The 19,100-nt window shown below is 44.0% G+C and overlaps 1 protein-coding gene across 5 annotated transcripts in view; it reads right to left on the reverse strand.

Moving 5' to 3' along the window:
- The window catches only part of CUX1 (cut like homeobox 1), a 267,048-nt gene that overhangs the window by 142,861 nt on the left and 105,087 nt on the right, over positions 1-19,100 (reverse strand). For all 5 annotated transcript variants that reach the window (XM_040082722.2, XM_040082720.2, XM_040082718.2 and 2 more), the window contains exon 4: positions 7,765-7,843. In XM_040082722.2, coding sequence (XP_039938656.1) covers positions 7,765-7,843 — 79 coding nt within the window. The remainder of the gene's footprint in view (positions 1-7,764; positions 7,844-19,100) is intronic.

The raw sequence follows: 19,100 nt of genomic DNA on the forward strand, positions 1-19,100 counted from the left end.
TCAGGGGTAAATTGAAATAGCCTAGAGAGACTGAGACGAAGATTTCATGGAATAAATGATAGCTTTGCTCCCGTTCCCCTATGACTCTGGTAGCCCAGGGACAGAAGAGTTATAGCCGTAATTCCATTTGAAACAAAGCTCATCATCTCTCCAACCCCTCACTTCATAAAAACCATGAAAAGGTTCTTCCTTCAATCAACAATTATACATATTTTCTTACTCCCCCATCCCACAGGACTGGGATCTATGTCTTCCTTTTATTTTTTTCCCCACTTTTTTAACAGCATTCTCCTCACCCTCCGGCTGTCAGAGCGTTATGTGCAGGCTGTACCGGAGAATTCAAAGTGCCCACAAGAGGGTGAGGGACTCTCATTTTCCTTAAAAAATAATAATAATAATAATTAAAAAAAAGCTGAATCCCAAATTCTGCCGACCTCTGGAAGCAGCAAAGCCAGACTGATGGGACCCCCCTGCGTGGGGCCGGGGGAGTGGCAGCAGACCGGCGCCTTTCCTCCCCATTAATCACCGCACAAGTTCTCCAAAGCTTGCAGGGTTAAATGAAACAGCACGGGATGCTGTACAGGCAATGTGACCACAATCGGGATCCCTCCCAGAGTGCAGTCCTTACAGCTTGTGGGCTATTATTTTAAAACATTCTTTATTTATCTCCCAGCTCGGGAATGGTTACTGGCAGAAAGATGCCCCAGATTAAGATGCATCACTATCCTAGAATCAAAAAAAAAAATCATGTAAGGCAGAGTAAATGATCGACTCCTGCACAAACTGCACTGCAGTTCCTTCTGTTTTCAAAAGAGTAACCAAAGTAAATCCTCAGAAAAGTTTTTAATATTAAACGTGGGGTTTGCATAATAGGTAGGGCAGTATTGGATGGCGCTATGTCAGCTGAAAAAGAACCTAATGAGTTACAAGAGAAGCCACTGCAACTGAAAAGGCTCCAATTTGATTGTTAATGTTCTAGTAATGGCCCAGGACACTGGAATTTCTGCTCACACAACGAGCTCAGTGCAAAGGACAGTTACAGAAAAAAAAAAAAACGCTTGTACTTGAAGTTTCATTTCTCCTACTTTGAGATTATAAAAGAAAAAAGAGCCTTCTAGTATGTTTGAAAGCATTTCTGCTATATTCATCCCTTCTTTCTCCTAAAAGCTTCTGAACAGACTTAGCACTAAACCCTCCGAAAGCTGGGGTTTATTCTAATTCCAGTTCACATTCCTGCAGCCGAGAAAGGGAAAGTCCAGTACTGCCCATCCCCAGCACGCTCTGCCTTTTGCTCCAGTCTCGGGCCTTGGGGCTGGTCTTAATCTCTCCCTGAACCCACATCTCCAGAAGGGCTGCGGTGCCACCCTGCAGGTGAACACAGCCCCTTCCTGCAGGGATATCTGCTGGGATATCTGCTGGGATATCTCCTTCTACCGCACATTCTTCCTGCTCCTGTTCCCTGCATCCTTCCCCTTATCTGCACCTCACCTCTTCCTTCCGTGCCTCCAGCCTACCAAGTAAAATAGGGCTTGACAACCACACAATAAATTTTTTAAAGTGAATGCTTTAGGGATATTTCTTCCTCTGAATATTTATTCCAGCTTTTACAAAGGAATTTATCCAATTATTAATTCAACGGGAAAAACTAGAGAAAAAAGTAGGTGATCAGACAAGCCCAACTTCAAGCCACGTAATTCAGGTAACAGAACTATTTTCAGTTATTTTGGCATGGGTTTCGAAACAGAAGGATAAAGTGAATGAGATCTAAAGATGGGAACTGGCCAGGAGTTTGTGCTCCATCTGAAAATTGGTGTGTAACACTGACAGTGCTGCCTCACTGACAGCATGCACTGACCCAGCACACAGCCACACATCCCAAACTGCGGCTCAGAATTCCAGCCCCACGGGGAAGGAGGCTGAAGTGATTACGAGCTACTTGTACATTCCTCAGCACTGGACTGCCAAGGCTGGAGCAGCATCCCGGGCAGTTCAGGATATTCTGGAAAATGAAAGGCAGCAGCTCTGCCCCTCTGAGAACTCTGCTCAAATCTCCCCTCTGCAGTGAGACTTCAAACTGTCCCTCTCACACCCACTCGGGCACCCCTTGCAGATTTGCAGAACAGTTTGGGGAGAATCACTAAATTTCTATAGTCCATAATTTTTTACAGTACAGACTTTGCTTCCAGGTTTTCCTCTTTGTGCAACTCCTTCTTTTTACCTGTTCTAAACACGCAGGTGATGCATCAAGGATTTTGGCTTCAGAGGGGATCCACTCACCAGCTAAATCACTGCCTGCAGCCACAGGGGTTTATGGCTTTTCATCTTTCAAGTATTAACTATGCTCAATTTTCTGCTTAATTTTATCAGATTTTCAAGTGTGTTTAGAAAGACACCCAACTGCTGCGTTTGAGGGGTGTCTGTGCCACTTCTGTGTCTGTGAGCAAGTTCATTTTGCTTCTTTTCCCCTGAGAGTACTCACTGTAATATTGTTTTCCTTTCCCTCTAAGGTTGAGAAAAGGCACATGAATGTGCCTGTTATGAATATTCATTTCCCTTGTACAGTCTGGGGCAGCAAAACCATAAACGTGTTCATTTTATGGGTCTGTCCTTTGTTTTATTTCAACGTATTTTATTGGGAAAGGGGCGACAGTTTTGACATGTATAATTAACAAATGAGGAACTGCCTAAAATTTTTCGCACCGCAACGATACCAAACATTTCTCAAAAATGGTTTGTGCTGTTCAGCCTCGATGTACCACGGACTCGGGGTTTACTACGACCTGATCTTTCTCTTTAGACAGTTTTGCAAACCAATTAACCATTATCTCAGCCAAGAGCACTCCAAGTATTAACTTTTTCAAACTCTTTTCAGTATTCTCCTTTGGGATGTGCTCAAACACAGCCCCTCAGAGTGAACCTCGTTTCCCTCGCCTCTCTTTATTCTCCCCTAAATTTACATTTGCCCAGCTCTCCCTGCAGGCAGAACAGGCTGGGGGTACCTAGGCTGACATTTTAGCACACCATGAGTTATCTGGGTCTGTAAATGTCTTTATTATACAGACTTTCTTACCAGGGCTGGCATTAACCTTTCTTACATTAACATTAACACTTTCCCAAGTCACAGCACATACAAAAGCACAACAACTTCATACACATTTATCACCTCCAACATAAGCAGCAGATAATTTTTCTGGGGGGAAAAAAACCCAACCAATACCAAAATCAAACTTGTTTTTCTCTTGTATCACTTTTAACTTCAGGACATTGATCAAATACACTTTAAATTGAATTTTCTCGTAGCCCAAACAGCAGTGCAAGTCTGGAGAGGGCCGTGAGTTGTAAATAATCAAAAGGCAAAGGCTGGTAAATGGCTGATTATTTGCAAGCACTGCAATTAATTTTCGTTTCTGCCTTTAGAAGTAATTCCCTCACACTCATTTAGTGCTTTACCGATCATTTATTCAAAAAGAACTTTGTGTTTTCTCAGCTAAAGCATTCTTTGGAAAAAGAGCACCATAAGAAGGGCAGTTGGAATTTGCAAGGCTGAACGGGGGTCGTGTGTAGACTAAAATACTACACGCAGTGATCGGTGTGTGGAAAACTCCTTTGGAAGGAGCCTGCTCCTCCTGCAAACCCCTCTGTGAGACACAGCCCCCACGGCTGGGTGTACAATTTATGATGGCAAGGAGCAAGGGAAAGATAAAATTTCCACTTCAGCCATCTTTCACTGTTACTGCTTTTGATTGTTTTGACAGGGCGCATTAAAAAAAACCATCTTATTTTTACCTTCTCTGGTTTTTGTTACACTTCCCTTTGATAGCAGGTCCTCTGAGCTAAAACCCGCATCACAGACATTATAGAGCTCCAAATCTGATCACAGCACACACCCGGCAAGAGTCTCCAATAAAACCGCACTCACATCCCCTCTTCCACCCCGAGAGTCGTTTTGTTTCCTGATGAGAAAATTCCCATTAAGGAGAAACGAAACCCATTTCTGGCTCAGCCCTGGAAGGCGGCACAGCCCCTCCAAACCACGAGCAAACAGTTTGCGTTAACCTCCCCTCGCTCTCCAACGTGCACATGCTGAAAAAACTCTGTATTTTCCTATTCTGTGGACTGAACCCAACTGGGTTTAATTGTGCCACGTCCAGAGAGCAGAGTTTGTGTTTAAAGGCGGAATTGTTTCTTCCTTGCCTACACAGGAGCAATACTGAGACAAAATACTGAGCAAATCCACCGTGGCACTGGGCTGTAACTGCAGTGACCCACTGCCGAAAGAAAACTTCGATTTAACCACTTCATCCAGGCACTGACGCCTGGCATTCGCTCTGTCTCCAGGTTTTAACTTTTACTTGAAACTTATGCTGAAGTTTTGCTTAAAAAAAATAAAATAGTTATTTTTTTTTTAGCCTTTTTAGTGCTCACTATTTTTCCTTTAAAGATTTAGGGAAAAAGAAAAAGAATTTTGAGTGTAGTGTTTCTGCAAGGCAACACCGCTCCTCCAAACACACAACAAGGCTCCAATTTCACTTTAAGTGCTTGCAAGATTAAGACCCTAAAAGCCACGGGTGTTAACATAATACACTTATTTTATAAAACTGGAGACAAAGGGATCTTGAACAGATGGAAGAAAGCTCCTCAAAACACAGACCCAACCTCCCTTTACTTCAAAATAAATGTATTCACATTATTTTTAAAGGTAAGTTGTGACAACCTTGTTGATTAGTGCAATTCATGTGGCAGCATTCACTTTTCCCTTGCTCTGTACTGCATACTGAAAATAAGGCAATTAAATGAGAAAATTAATTCCATTAATTAAAAATATTCAGTCTCAAGCAAGACAGAACGATATGAGCTGTATAAATGTACATAAACCAAAATGTTTTCCTTGACATGTACTTTCCTTTAGGAAGGATAAATTTTGCAGCACGGAGTAATGATAATGCTATTTTACCACCATCATAAAGCTGGAGAGAGATATATAAAAGGTCTGTTTTATCTTTTAAAGAGAAACCCCCTGATGTACATAGGAAAATTTACAAGTAAAATACCATCCTTCCCACAAATTCCTTACTGGTGAGTCTGAGTGAAAAACTCCAGTCAGGTCAGGAAAGAAAATCATTAAACTTTGCTGAATCCATAAAGCACTGTAGCTGGAGTTTCAATACAGATCATTTTATACTAAAATTAAAATAGAAGCCCTTTTTAATTATATAAAGTGTGCACATTATTACTGAGGAGAGAAATACACGCTTTCCTCAAGAACCATAAAATTGGCTGCTGGGAATTAGACTTCAGCTGCAATTATTATATGGTCCTATAAAGGATATTGAAAGTCTGATAAAATTGCACCCTTGTCATGTAACAGCGATGCTTAATGCTAAATAACCACTCTGCAGCATTCCAGGCATAGCTTCCCCCAAACATCATCGCTCCCTTCTCACACCGAAAAGAAAACACAGCAGCATTGGGGAGCTAAAAGTGTACCTAAATATTTGAAATACCAAATGAACAGGTCAAAAGATATGTAAAGCCACACGGAGGCAAAGCAGCACGTGTGATAAATGAATACTGATGGCTGTTTATAAAGGAGAGCTCTCCATGGATACCCACCCAACCCTCCATGGACGCTGCCCAGCCCTCCATGGATACCCAACTACACAGGATGAGAGAGGGGGAAAAAAAAGAGCAACACAACGGAGCAGAGTGACAAAGACCAGCGCCATACATTCCTAATGGCTGCTTTCCTTCTCCTCACAGTGTGTGTTGTACACTGTGAGTATTTGTTATGCCTGCACACAGCTACAGGAGACAGGCTGCACTTCTCCTGGAGAACTTGGAATTTACTTTTACCTCAGACCTCCAGGTAAGATCATGGGCCTAAAACCTGGAGATATTTCTCATCCCACAGACTCCACTGCACTCCCGACTCAGCTGGGCTGAAGTTTTTATGTGTATTAAGAATATCAAAGAGATATTTCTGTGACGGGTGACATAAGGCACGCGCAGGGGACGGAGGGGCAAGAGAGAGGCTGTGGGGTGTGGGAGCAGGGCTGTAAATTTTGCTCCTGCAAGTGAAGGAAAAGAGAAAATCCTTTCTCCTACAAGGAAGTCCTGACAAAGTCCCTCACTACTTGAACAGCATGGGTGGGATACAATTCCTACCTTCTCCTCAAGGCTTGGTGTGATCCCCTGCTCAGATCCCAGCACCTGTGATCTTGCCAGGCTTCAGAAAGAAGCTTCTGCACAAGAGCACACGAAGGATCCCACACAGCTCTTGTTTGACACCACTTCTCAGTCGTGAAAAAAGCCAGACTGTTCCAACTCAAACCTACTCACAGCTCCCAAATTATGGCAGGAAACTGCAGCGAGTGTGAGCGCAGAGATGGAGGGGCTGCAGTGCCTCTCCCCAACGCTCACTGCTGGACTCCCAGGCTGCAGATTTGTTGGGAATGTTCTCATGGAGGGGATTCCTTCCAAGCCAGAGCCGTGGGTGCCCATGCCAGGCCCACGCTGCTCGTGCCAGGCAAAGTGCCCGTGATGGTCGGGACCCTCTCTGAGTTATCCACTCCTCCCGTGGCACGAGCCCTGGCCAAAGGGAGCTGTGCTGCGTTCAGCAGAACGCTACTGAGACTCTGAGCAGGAAATAAAAACTCACAGACCACAGCTGACCGACCTAAAAACAGCATTTCTGAGGCAGTTGTGGCCCAGGAAGAGTGTGGTGACTCCCTGCATCCCTACAGAGGGACTGGCCACTGGGCATTGCTCAACTATCAATGAGGAAGCATGAAAAATTGCATTTTTTAACTCAGACTGAGCATCTGAAAACACTGACCTTTCAACCAGTTAATCATTAAACTAAAACATTAAAAAATTAATTTTTATTTGAAGCATGCATGAAATGAGCTCCTTAAATGGTAAAACCAGTAAAGCTCAGAGTACTAGGAAGCGTTAAAAGTATTGAAAAGTATTAATTACACATCAAAACCCCTCCTGAGGTATTTTGAATATTATATATATATATAATGTTAATGCTTTATTAAACTGTAAAATGACACAGAGAGTCATGTGCCCACTGCTCAGTCAGGCCAAGATGTGGCAGTGGAGACCTGGGCTCCTCACTCCCTCTCTGCTGTGGGTACAGCTGCAAAAAGAAAAATCTGCCCAGGCAGTTATTTATTTACCACTGGGGAAAACAACAACAAGAAAAGCTCCCAAAATGTAGAAAGAAATGAACTGAAACCAAATGCCAAACAAAGAAAGTCTGGATGCCAAACAAAAGGGAAGTTGAAAACACATACAATAAAGGGCTTTGAATAAAATTTATGATCACACTTACACTGCACAGAACTGAAATTTGGTAGTGATTTACTTTTCAGTAAGGCTTTTTCTTTTGTTTTTTTTGGAAGGCATGAAAAGTTTTCTCTCTCCTTTAAAAGTACAAATATTGCTGTTTCTTGGTGAAGCGTCGAGATGCTTTTTTTCTGTTAGAATTGTCTGAACCCTCTAACAAACAAAATACTGAGGATCACACAGTATCATAATATAAATTGATTCATACAAACATTTACATGTAGATGCAATGAGAAGTCCTGCAATGTGCCACAGTTACAGTTCTCTCCATTAGAAAAAATACAGGAGTCTTTCAGTTCCAGAACAAAACCATTGCCCATATTTACCTTATCAAAAGTAGGAAAAATGCCCAGTAGCATTCACACAAACATGAACCAATAATTTCTCAGAGTAAGGGAGTAATTTGCTTACCTGGAACATCAATTAATCTCTTATAAACATTCAAGAAGGCTGCCTCTGCTTCTTTGCTTCGTTTACCCAATGCATCAATCTAAAAGGGGAGATGAGGAAAGAAGCTTTAAGATTTGTTCCAATAAAACTCTCACACTCAGAGCTATAAATATAAATTAATATTTTAATGTAAAACTAGTAAGTACCTAAAAAGGGAACCCAGGTCTCCTGTGTACAGGTCCCATAGAAGAAGTTTCAAAAGACTGTTCCTGCTGCATTTGTACTGAATATAATTTAAAGCCCATTTTTCAGCCCAATAACAAGCATCAATAATTTCAATGAACTCTCCTGCCTGTTGTGATTCTTTACTTTAAATCTTTATAAAAAGCCTGGTATTTGCCAGGCAGATTCTCTCCTCAACAACTGTTTCCCTTTACCACTTATTGAGATCTAACACAGCAGACGGAACTGCAGCCACTTCTGATGTCCCCCTCTGCCTTTATTGTGGTAAATAGATTTTTCTGTTATTTCCAATAAGCCTGTGAGGAGATGAAAAGATGAACTTGTTGAGCACCCTGTGATACTTAACACTGAATAACTGCGAATCTTCTGCATGCAAAGAAGTTTTCTAATGCAGCTCAGGCACAGTCTGCACTCCTGAGCTCCTCTGACCAGCTCCTCCTTGTGTTCTGTAACACGCACAATACTCATCCAAGAATTTATTTTTATCATTTTATTATTTTTCCCCTACGTCTGTATTTTCATTTAAAACTCCATTTTACAAGGAAAGGCAGCTTAACGGCTCTGAGAATAAAATACTTATTCCACAGCAACTTTTTCTTGGTAAACATGTATTTTCCTATTGTACTAGAAACCAGAGGATTTACTATTGCTTCATATTGACAAGAAACAACCAAACTGACTCAGGATCAGATCCAGCGAATTAATGCTCCAAAGCAGAGGGACAGAAAGGGAAACAGGAAAGCCTGACACAGCTCTGTGGCAGCTTACCCAAATCAGGAAACCAAAGGCACGGAGATTATCGTTCCCATATTTTAATAAAAGGCAAGGAAGGATCTGAAGAACTGCGGATACAAAGGCCTGATATCAATTCTTCTGTGTATTTGAAAGGCAGTGAATATTATGGAACCATTTAAAGGTGCGGACGTCACCGCGGCCTAAAAAAAGGAAGGCTCTGTCTGAAAAACGTCCTTGAATTCTTTCTCTACATTATTGATTCGGTAGATAAGGCAGAAACAATGGCCAGAGTTTACTGTATCTGTATTTCAGGAAAGTATCTGATATTTAATTCTGCAGGAGGGGGATTTGCAGCGCTGGGAAGCGTGTGACCAAGCCAGGGCTTTGCCAGCGCTCGGGCTCGGGAAGAGGAGGGGAGATAAAGCAGGAGGGTGCTGCGGGGTCAGCCCTGGTGCCACTTGTGTTTACTTTGGCCTGAAACGCCTCTGTGAAGAGAAGGGAAAGATTTGGGAAGGGAGAGGGGGGCAATCCTACAACGTGGACGATTAAATAACGTCGGGAGTCGGCGTCGGGACAGCGCGGGGCTGCTGTGGATCAGGCTGGTGACTCGTCAGGATCCTTACGGGCAGGATTAAGGCCAGAAAAGCAAAGGACAAGGACGATCGTAGAAATCACAGAGAAGCACAATGCACAAGGTATAAGCCAAGAAAAGGCTTGGAGGGGAGGGGAGGAGGGGTCAAGGAGGGAAATAAGGACACGGGCAGCGTCCGCACAGCATTTGGCAGCGGCAGCAGCAAGGAAGTCTTGGGAGATACGGCGAGAGGCTGGGAAGAGACGAGTTCTGGCAACACAATGCAAGGTTGTATTTAAAGAAATAAACCAAGTTCCTATTCCGCTTGCATCCCCCCAGGATCTGGATTAATTTATGGAGATGGGTGGAGGTGTGGCATAACTGACACCTGACCTATTTGCAACCTCGCAAAGGGTATTGGAAAAGTGATAAATGAACACCAGACATGGAAATGGTGGAGGACATGGAGAGCAGATATAAACTCTGAAGAAGAGCTGGCCGTGCTGGTCTTTCAGAGTTTACCAAGAAAGACCACGGGAAGGCACTGGAATCTCCCAGGGCATGGGATTGTGAATAACCCAGTTAATCATGGGAACTCGAGCAATCACAGATGGACTGCTGCCCATCAGGGGAGCACAACAGAAGCAGTTCAGAGAGAACATTTTCACACGAGGAGCGCTCGGAAGGAGCCTGTGGAGCGAAGTGCCGAAGGCAGGGAGGCCGGGATGTGTAAATCCACGCTGGGGAGCGCCGGGCCCCGCTCGGGGATGGGGTGAGAAGGAAGGGGCACCACCAGGGACACGGTGCAGTTGAGCTGTTTCATGGGTGCACGGAGACTCTCTGAAGGCCAAACCACACCATATGTTACACTTCTGGACTTCTGCGCTCCCGCTTACAATTTTCTGTCGCTGCTGCTCGGCGGAGAGCAGCCAAATTTAAATTACTGTTATTAAATACAATTAGCATTACAGCGCTGATTCTGTACTGTATTTTGAAAAATTCATTTGCCCCTTTTATGAGAAGCAAAGCACTTAAAATGCTTCCATTTCTGGGAAATAACAGGATGGATTTGTTTTCCTATTACAGTTTTTCCACATTTTAATAAAGAGCATTTGTACTTTTATTCCCTCTAAGTATTATAGAAGGTATGGTTTATTTGCTCCTTACCAGTTATAGAGTGATGGAAATATAAACCAGATTTGAAACAAAATCTTGCGAGGAGATCAGAGACTTTCCAAAGGAAGCAGTTTGTAAATCACAGGTATTTTACGCCTTTTTTCGCCCTCAAATTCAGAACCAGAATTCCAAACAATCCCACTAGGCAGAATTATGGTTTTACGTTTTAGCTGTTAAGAAAAAATAAATCAACCTGTCTGGTTTAAAGTTCTACTAAAAATGAGCACTGCAACTATTTTATATTTTAAAATAAAATTTAGAAAAAGCACCATGACAACTTTAACTGGAATAAAAAAATAATTAAGCATACCAGCACCCAGGTGCATAAGGAAAGAAGGAAATATGGGAGGAAGAAGACATCAAAAATAGCAAAATATAAATGAAGTCCAGAGAGAGAGGAAACAGAACACTGAAATGACATGGAAACATTTGGAAGTTCACTGAAAATTTTTCAAATCAAAGTAAAATTGGTTCAGGAGCCAACAAGGCTGAGCTGCAATCAGCTCACATTAAACCATTGAACTACATTATAAAACTCTTGCTGAACATTTTTATTTGACTCTAGAAACTTCAGGGACCCTGAAAGAAGTCAACTTATAATTACACTCGCGTTGTCTTGACACGAGCTTAGCTCCAAATCTTAATTTATCTAAACCAGGCCCCATTATGTCTTCTCTGAGCAGAAAGAAACAACGGTGACCTCTGTATTCCCCACCACCCCCATAAACATATGTTCACTTTTAAGTTTTGGCATCCTATTTGTCTTGATAATACCCCTGGCGCTGTAGTGAGATAACAGCACTGAGACACCAGGAATCCTCCCTGCTCAGCACAGCCTTCATCTCACTCTTCATCCCCAAAACATCGCTGCAGCTACGTGGAGGAGCCAGACACCGGGCTGAGACCTGGCCTCCCTTTATCCACCTTGTTTTTCCAGGCCAGGTGCTCTCCTGAGTTGATGCTCAGGGTACCAAGGTCACCCTGGAAGCTGAGTGTCTCCTCTTGCCCTCCAAAATTGTCTCCTTCCAACCCACCCATGAAGCTCTCCATGGTGTGATCCCACTCTCCCTCGTTTGACACCGCTGGCTTGCTCCCCCAAACACATGGACAGCCCAGCTCAGGAGCACTTGGTCCCAGTCTGCACCTGGCTGAAATCAAAATATCACCCATGAAATCCACGGATTCATCCCCACATTGACGCAAGCACCACAAATCTGGCACCCAGGCCAGGGAAGGTGCTGAAGGCAGGTTTATCTGAATGTTGCCTCTTTCAGCTATGTCCAGCCAAGGTCAGATGGATAAAAGCAAAGCCTGTGGCTTTAGTTTGGAATCTGTCAGTTTTTGTGCAGTAGGAGATTTCAGCGTTAATTCAAGTCTGATGTTTAGTGCCCCAAAATCTCCTGAGCAGGGCTGGGATGCTCTGGGCTGTATGAACGTGGATCGCCTCATGGACTGCAGTCAGACTGAAGGATGCACGCCTCTGCTCCTGAATTTAAAGATGGAACAGGATGCTGAAGCTCCTGCAAGGAAGCTGGACTGCCAGATGCCAGCACATCCTGCACCGACACTCGAATTCTCTGAACTGGGGGACATCAGCACATTTACACATCTCTGAGCACGAGACTGGCACGTGCTGCTCGTCATGGACCCGCCTGGATCATTCAGAGCTGGAAGATTGGGATGCTGCACTCAGCATCCCAAAGACAGCTCCTCTGAGAGGGGTTCCCAGTGCTGTGTCTGTCTGGCATTACCAAAGCACTGGTGATTTACTCTCTACCACCAACACAAGTGTTCACACAACTGTGCTGAAGATGAGCTTTGCAGTCCCGGCTCTTCCGCTAATCCTCGTAGTTCTCCAATTTCATTCTCACTCTTGTTAACCACCTTAATATGTCTTTTACTGTTCTGCACAAAGTCTGGAACTAATTTATCAAGTAAAAATAAATTATTTAAAAGAGAAGTTATTTTTCTGTTCTGATTTTTAATAAATGGATGCCTTGAGGAGACACCCATCCCTTTTCCCTTAAACATCTTCTGTCGTATTGTTTTGCATCACGAAGTTTTTCCATTTGTCTTCAATTACTACAAGTCACCAAAATACCATTAGGAACTGGAAGAACCATATGAAACAAAGGGAAAAGCACGAGAACAACTCATTAAAGCACCACTCTTTAAAGCCATGCTGTATTCTTGAATAACTGCCTTGGAATCAAATGGTGGCTACAGCAGGATTATTAATGCATCAGTCCTGCTTTGAAGCCTTTACAGTACAGTTGGCTTGACTTCCCTTTCTTAATACCAAGAGATATCTACACTAATAAATAAATTAATAAAAATAGCATTGTAATTTACAAATTAATAAAAATTTATTCACCATCCCTGTTAATTTATTTTGCTGCCGACAAAAGAAAAAGTAAAAGAAGTTCTTATTTTTAGCTTTGTTGCAATTAAAACAGTTTTGAAGCAAAATTATAAAGACATTATTTCTGTGCAGTTGCTTAAGGCATATGGCGTGGATTTTAGCTGGGCTATAAATTCTTTAACAGAATTAAGGGCTTCCCAGTGGATCCAATACCAGTCTGTTTAACAAAGCTGCCTGGGTCAGGACATAGGTACCAGGAAAGAGCCTGGGAGGGGCACGCCTGCCTCACCAACTTGTTGGTTTAACCTCAAGTTAAGCAGAGAGCTTTAGGAAGGACTCAAACACCTCAACTTTTCAGTTCTGTTGCCTCCACTGTGAAACAGCTGCAACCTTGAACCCTTAAAACCTCCTTTTCCTTTCATGCCCAGATAAATCCTGATTTTTCCAGACAAACAATGCTGCCATCTCCCTGAGGAATGTTCTCACAGGACAGCTTCTTGCTGCTTTTCCAATCTTTGATCTCCCTTCCCAGTAAAACAGCCCAGGCCAACGTGTGCCTGCAGATATTGACAGCAGGGCCACAGCTCGGATTAAATCCTGTTTGCCACCCTGCCTGTGGCTCAGTGGCTGTGCTGGACCTCACCTGGAGCCGTGGATAACCCACCTGCCTCCCTCCTCACCTCTCTCTGCATTTTGGAGCAGCTTTCCCAGCTCTCACCCAGCTCCCAGCCCATCCACGGGGCAGGCAGGGAGCAGCCCTGCTCCCTCCCCCTGCCTCTGTGATTCAGCTCAGTGGCTCGGTGAAAAACTAAGGAAGGAGAGGAAGAATTTCTTTTCCATTGTGCTGGCAAACTGAACTGACTCATCCTGTGCATGTGCTGGGCTCAGCATGAGGGAGGAGGTGGGGACGCAGAGCTGGGGCACGGACACCCCACGGGTCGGGTACGGCACGAAACCAGCGACGAGGAGCGGAGGGCACGAGGAGGCTCAGAGTGCCAAATGTCGCCAGAATCCTCTTTTATCGATCCATCTTTACAGTATGAAAGTGGATTAATTGTTCATGTCTGTGTTAGTTCGTATTGTACACTCTGATGTAATGACACGTTACAATTTTCCTGGAGGCTCTGGTGCTGTTCATGCTCAAGTGAAACAAATCAAAGGACAGCCTGGTCCTGGAAATAAGGACTTTGCTCATGGAAGGATAAAGGAAACTGAACACCAAGCTAATGCCAACATCCCAGCCCCTCTGATACTTTATTCAAACCCTCAGAGTGTTTTCTGGTTTCACAAACCAGTAACTCCAGCAAGACTGACCCCAGGGATGGCTGGATCCACAGACTGCTGTGGAAGTAGGGTTGGTTTGCAATGTTTTACTCCAGTTAGTAACTGTGGGTGCTAGTGATTGGTCAAATTGTGCTGTACTTGAATTTTAAGGGGTGTAAAAACGTTGTGTGAAAGCAGGCACGGGGTGCCCCGATTGGGCTGCACCAAATAATGAATAATTATTTACCCTTGTAATTCTACACCTTGCATCCCGGCCTCTCTCCTCAAGTCAGCACAGGCCAGTCGTGGATTTTCTTAATGCCAAAAAGGTAAAACAAAGAGCTGACCTCTAAACAGGGGACACATCCTTCCCCCAAAACTGAAGGAACATCTTTCTAGTGCATAGATCAGCAAATCATCTGTTCTGTCACTAAAGAGATGCCAGAGCTTGGCAGTTCTGCTCCTCGAGGTTCTGTGAGAGCACAAGGATGGAGAACAACTCTGGCCACACCAGCCCAGCCATGGCTGGTGTGGGAAATGGGGAGGGAGGAAGGGGAGAAAGCCAGGACAGAGCAGCCTGGGCTGTCCCACATCACCCCCAGCGTGCAAGGTGAGTGGGTGCTGTCACCTGCACCTCTCCTCCAGGCTCTTGAGCGGTGACCTGGAACCCACAGTCACTCCTCTCCCTCATGGATGATCCAAAATTCTGTTTAGGTATTTTAAAAAAAATTGGGTCAGAGGAATCCGTGCAAGAAGGAGTTCATTAACCACCTTTGTGCAAAATCCACCTGCACATAAATACCAAGATGCACCCTTTTCCCTGGTGTTCTGTACTGAGCTCACCCTCTTGCTTCTCTTTTTTGACAAAGCAAGACCAGACACCAGATTGTATACAGCCTCATAATAAATCTGTAATAAATTGAGGTAATTCTGCAATAAATATAGACATAATTCTGTATTTGGAGAAACAGGGACTCGGCAGAAAACCTCGCCCAGCCCTCCCATCCCCATTCCTTCCAGCACACTTCAAGCTCTCTTTTTTTCTCCCGAGGATGAGAAGATACTCCTGACCCTGTGAGCTGCACCAGTGCTGCCTGTCGGAATCCTGAATAAACTGAATTTCCCACCACTGTTCCCGTTGCCCCCGAGCGCATGGCAGCGGCACAGCGTGCCTCGGTACAGACAGCCCACCAGCTGCCAACAGGAATTTCAGCACTTTGTCAATTCTGTAAAAAGAAGAGGATTTGGGCTGATCCTCCCCAAAGTTACTCTGGTAGTCTCTGCTGTCTTGGTACAACTTTGCCTGCAAGTTGGAGAGGAACCTGCAAGAGCTTCGGGGAAGGCGCACGGCGCCTGTCGCTGGTTCTGGTGGGATGTGTAGGGTTTGGGACTTTGCCTCTTATCCCCACGGCTGAGAGCTGCCCCAGGAAGGAAAAAGGGATAAAATAGGAGAGGCTCTGACTGTATTTGAGAGTCTCTGCAGCTCTGTCCCTCCCCAGTGTCTCCCCTCGGGGATGCTTTTGGCCCTGCAGCAGCCACCCCATGTGCTCAGCAGGGAGAGCTCATCTGCCCGTGAGATGCTGGAGGATATTTAAATCACCTTCCTCAGGAAAGATGTTGTTTAAACTGCAATCAAGCCAGCCAAAAATAAATAAATAATCATTTACACACTTCTGTAAACAAAGAAATGAAGGCACTGCGGAGCTGCCGTTACCCCAAGTGCGGGTCACGACCTCTCCCTGCTTTGGGGAACAGAACTGAGATGCAGAGTGAACTTTAGAAGAGAAATAACTGCCAAAAAAAAATTCACTTTTGGTAAATAGAGGGGTTTGGTGGGACTTCCATTGAAAAGCAGAGAGGCTCTGGGCCCAAACACGAGCTCTGGATTTTGATGTATGCTGTTGACTTCCCCAACACAGAGCAATTTGTAATAGCTTTGCCACGCTGTTGTTTTCAAAGCTCCTGCTACATCACAAGCATTTATTTCTGACCACAAAATTACATTTATTCAACAGAAAGCAGCTCAGGGTCTTTAAGAGGTTAACTTCTGGAGTGCTTGGCTGCTCTCCAGCCTCCCTACGAGCATCAGTGCTAACGCAAGGCACACAACAGCACCCAGGCTGGCCGTGATTAATAGAGTGCTGAACACGCTGCTTTCCACATACACACACTTTTCATTCCCTTGCTTCCATAGATCATGGACTTATCCTCAAAATATCTGACTGAAATTGAATTTGGCTTCTCTCTCAACCGTTCATTTCCTATGTTATGCAAGGTTATATCCTTTTCTGCATGAGCAGAACCAAACCAGCTGCAGCTTTTGAGAAGAAAATGTGTTTTCAATTATGAAGTTGGCCTGAATATTGAACCACAGTTCTACTGCTGCTCTAATTGAGCCATCGTGGAGTGAACGTACAGGAAAGAAATTGTATTAATTAGGTTTGGAAATTTAACATAAGGAAATTAAAGGGGGTAAAATAGAAAAATATGAGTATCAGCTCAGGAATAGTCCTTCAAAATGCAGGAGGAACGTGGGTCTGAAGTGGTTTAGGCACGCATTATTAGAGTACTCCTTCAAAGACATGATTAGTAGTTACAGCACATCAAACTGATTTTCAGCTTCTGTTGTCTGCATATGGAAAATTATTAAATTACTCCACTGACCAAATTAATAGTTTAAAGAGCAATTCAGCTGAGTGGGGAGCCAGAGTGGTCTCATCAGAATGGCAATACCCTTAAAAGTACTTGCTCTGGGAGAAGAATATGAGAAATGGCTTTCACAGACATCAAGTCCAGCACGTTGTTTTGGAGTCTGTGCCTTGGAGGGTTCTCCAAATGAGGGATTACTGCATTGCTGTTGGACAGTGCTCTTATGCCACATGAAAAGAATGCTAATGACCTCAGGAAATCCTTTCCCAGCCTTAAAATATCTGTCTGATGACTTCACAAATACGGATTCCAACATTAGATCTCCATACCACAACTCCAGTTCTGTAAATTAACATAGCCCGAGAACATCCCTTCTTTTTGCTTCTTTTTCTTTTTCCTTTTTCAGATTTCATGTACAAATATCCATCCACTGATGGATGGTAAAGCACAGTGACCTGTCCAAAACACAGCTTATTCAGATGGCTGCTTGCAGGAGTGCCTTGCTAATTATATATAATAATCATTCCATGATTGCATGGCAAAGCTCTTTAACCTTTCCTGGTCCTGTCCTGTATTTAGCCCAGCCTAGGGAGAGCAAACCATTAATAAGTTGCATCCTCAAGTTAATGGCAATGAAAAGGAAAAGCAAGACAGAGATTTAAGATTAAAATGACAGGAATTTTACACTTCCGAAATTAATGACTTTTAACTGTCTTGCTCACAATAGCCTATTTACACCACCCAGACCTTAAATCTTCCAGGGAAGGAGGAAAAGTTACTCACAGATTTCAAAAGAACAATACCATCAGCTCTGAAGCAGACACAACATTCTGTTAAATTAGAAAACTGCCTTCAAATTTCCATTAAGATCCTAAATAAAGAAAAAGTACTATAATAAAACTATTCTCCAGTGATGAATTAATAGGGGCTTATGCTGAACTAGGAACGCATTTGAAAATTTGTAGTATGCTAAATTCCATTTCATAGTGCTTTTACTTTAACTCTTACCATAAAAAATCCAGTTACTTAACACACTGAGATCTATACAAAAAAAGTTATTTCCAAGTGCTAATGGAAACTGAATATTTGATAACCGGAACCGTTTTTATCTCAATGAAGGAGATAAATAACTAAGGAATACAGAATGTTCTGCTTTGTCCGGTATTTATAAATTCATATGATAGAAAGGGAAAATACTGGGGGGAAGTATCAACATTCCACGCTTAAACTGAAGAGAAAAATTGGCTAAAGCGACCTGTGGGTTTGTTTAAAAAAGCCAACTGGCCCCAGGTTTACCAGCAGCTCCCATAAATCGTGCTTGGGAGGGGACAGAAATACCTGAGCTTAACTTCTCCTCTCTCCAAGTCACACCAGGCTCACCCAGGCACAGTTCAAGGACAGTTTTAAGTCAACCTGAGCTGACACATTCGTGCTGCCCCCAGCTTTGCTCTCCTGGCCTCTCCCTTGCACTGAGCTGCTGCTCTGAACACACCTGGTGGGAAAAACCCCAACTTTGTGCTGAACGTGGGATCACACCAGAAAAAGTGCTGAGGACAGGCAGGGGGTGGGGAGCAGGAACACAGCAATAGCCATGTAAAACTGCTTAAATACCTGTGCTTCCCAGGGAGCTGCCTCCATCCTCTGGCCCTCCCTAGAGCCCAGAGCCCTGGGGACAACTGAGCCCACACAGGACTGGCAAAAGCCCACCTCCCTTCTGATGTGGAATCTCTTTTATTATTCCATGCCAAAAGCACCTGATTCTGTCTAAGAGCAGGGTTTGAGCAAAGGATGGGGCAGCAGCAGCAGTGGGGATGGAGACAGGAGTCAGGCAGAAATGTGGAGACTCTCCCAGGGAAATGGAGAAGTTGCATCAGGCAAGAACCTTTTTCCTCAATTCTGAGTGAGCAGCCGGTGGTGCCCCAAAATTCCATATTCCCACCCACAGTGCCAATGGAGGGTGCTCCTATAGCATTTCCTGTTCCTTCTCCAGGACACTCTATCCAGCAGAAGAGGCCCTAAAAAACATTTACTCCCACCACTTCTCCACTTACCTCTCTTTTATTTACTCACTGCTGTTGATCTTTTTTAAAACCCCAAAATCATGGAATCCCTGAAGGTTTGTAAAGCCCATCCTGTTCCAGCTCCCTTGCCATGTGCACCTTCCCTTAGAGCAGGTGAACCTGGCCTTGAACACATCCAGGGACAAACCTGGGGCTGAAAACTGATGTCTGTGTAGTGAGATCAGGGAACCTCTAGCCCTATTCCTCCTCCCTGCTCACATCCCATCCCACAGGTACTGTGTGACCAAAAGGTCCCTCTGCCAGCTCCTCCCAGGACATTAAACATCACCTGACAGGT

Source organism: Hirundo rustica, chromosome 19 (assembly GCF_015227805.2).
Source record: "Hirundo rustica isolate bHirRus1 chromosome 19, bHirRus1.pri.v3, whole genome shotgun sequence".
Taxonomy (NCBI): Eukaryota; Metazoa; Chordata; class Aves; order Passeriformes; family Hirundinidae; genus Hirundo; species Hirundo rustica.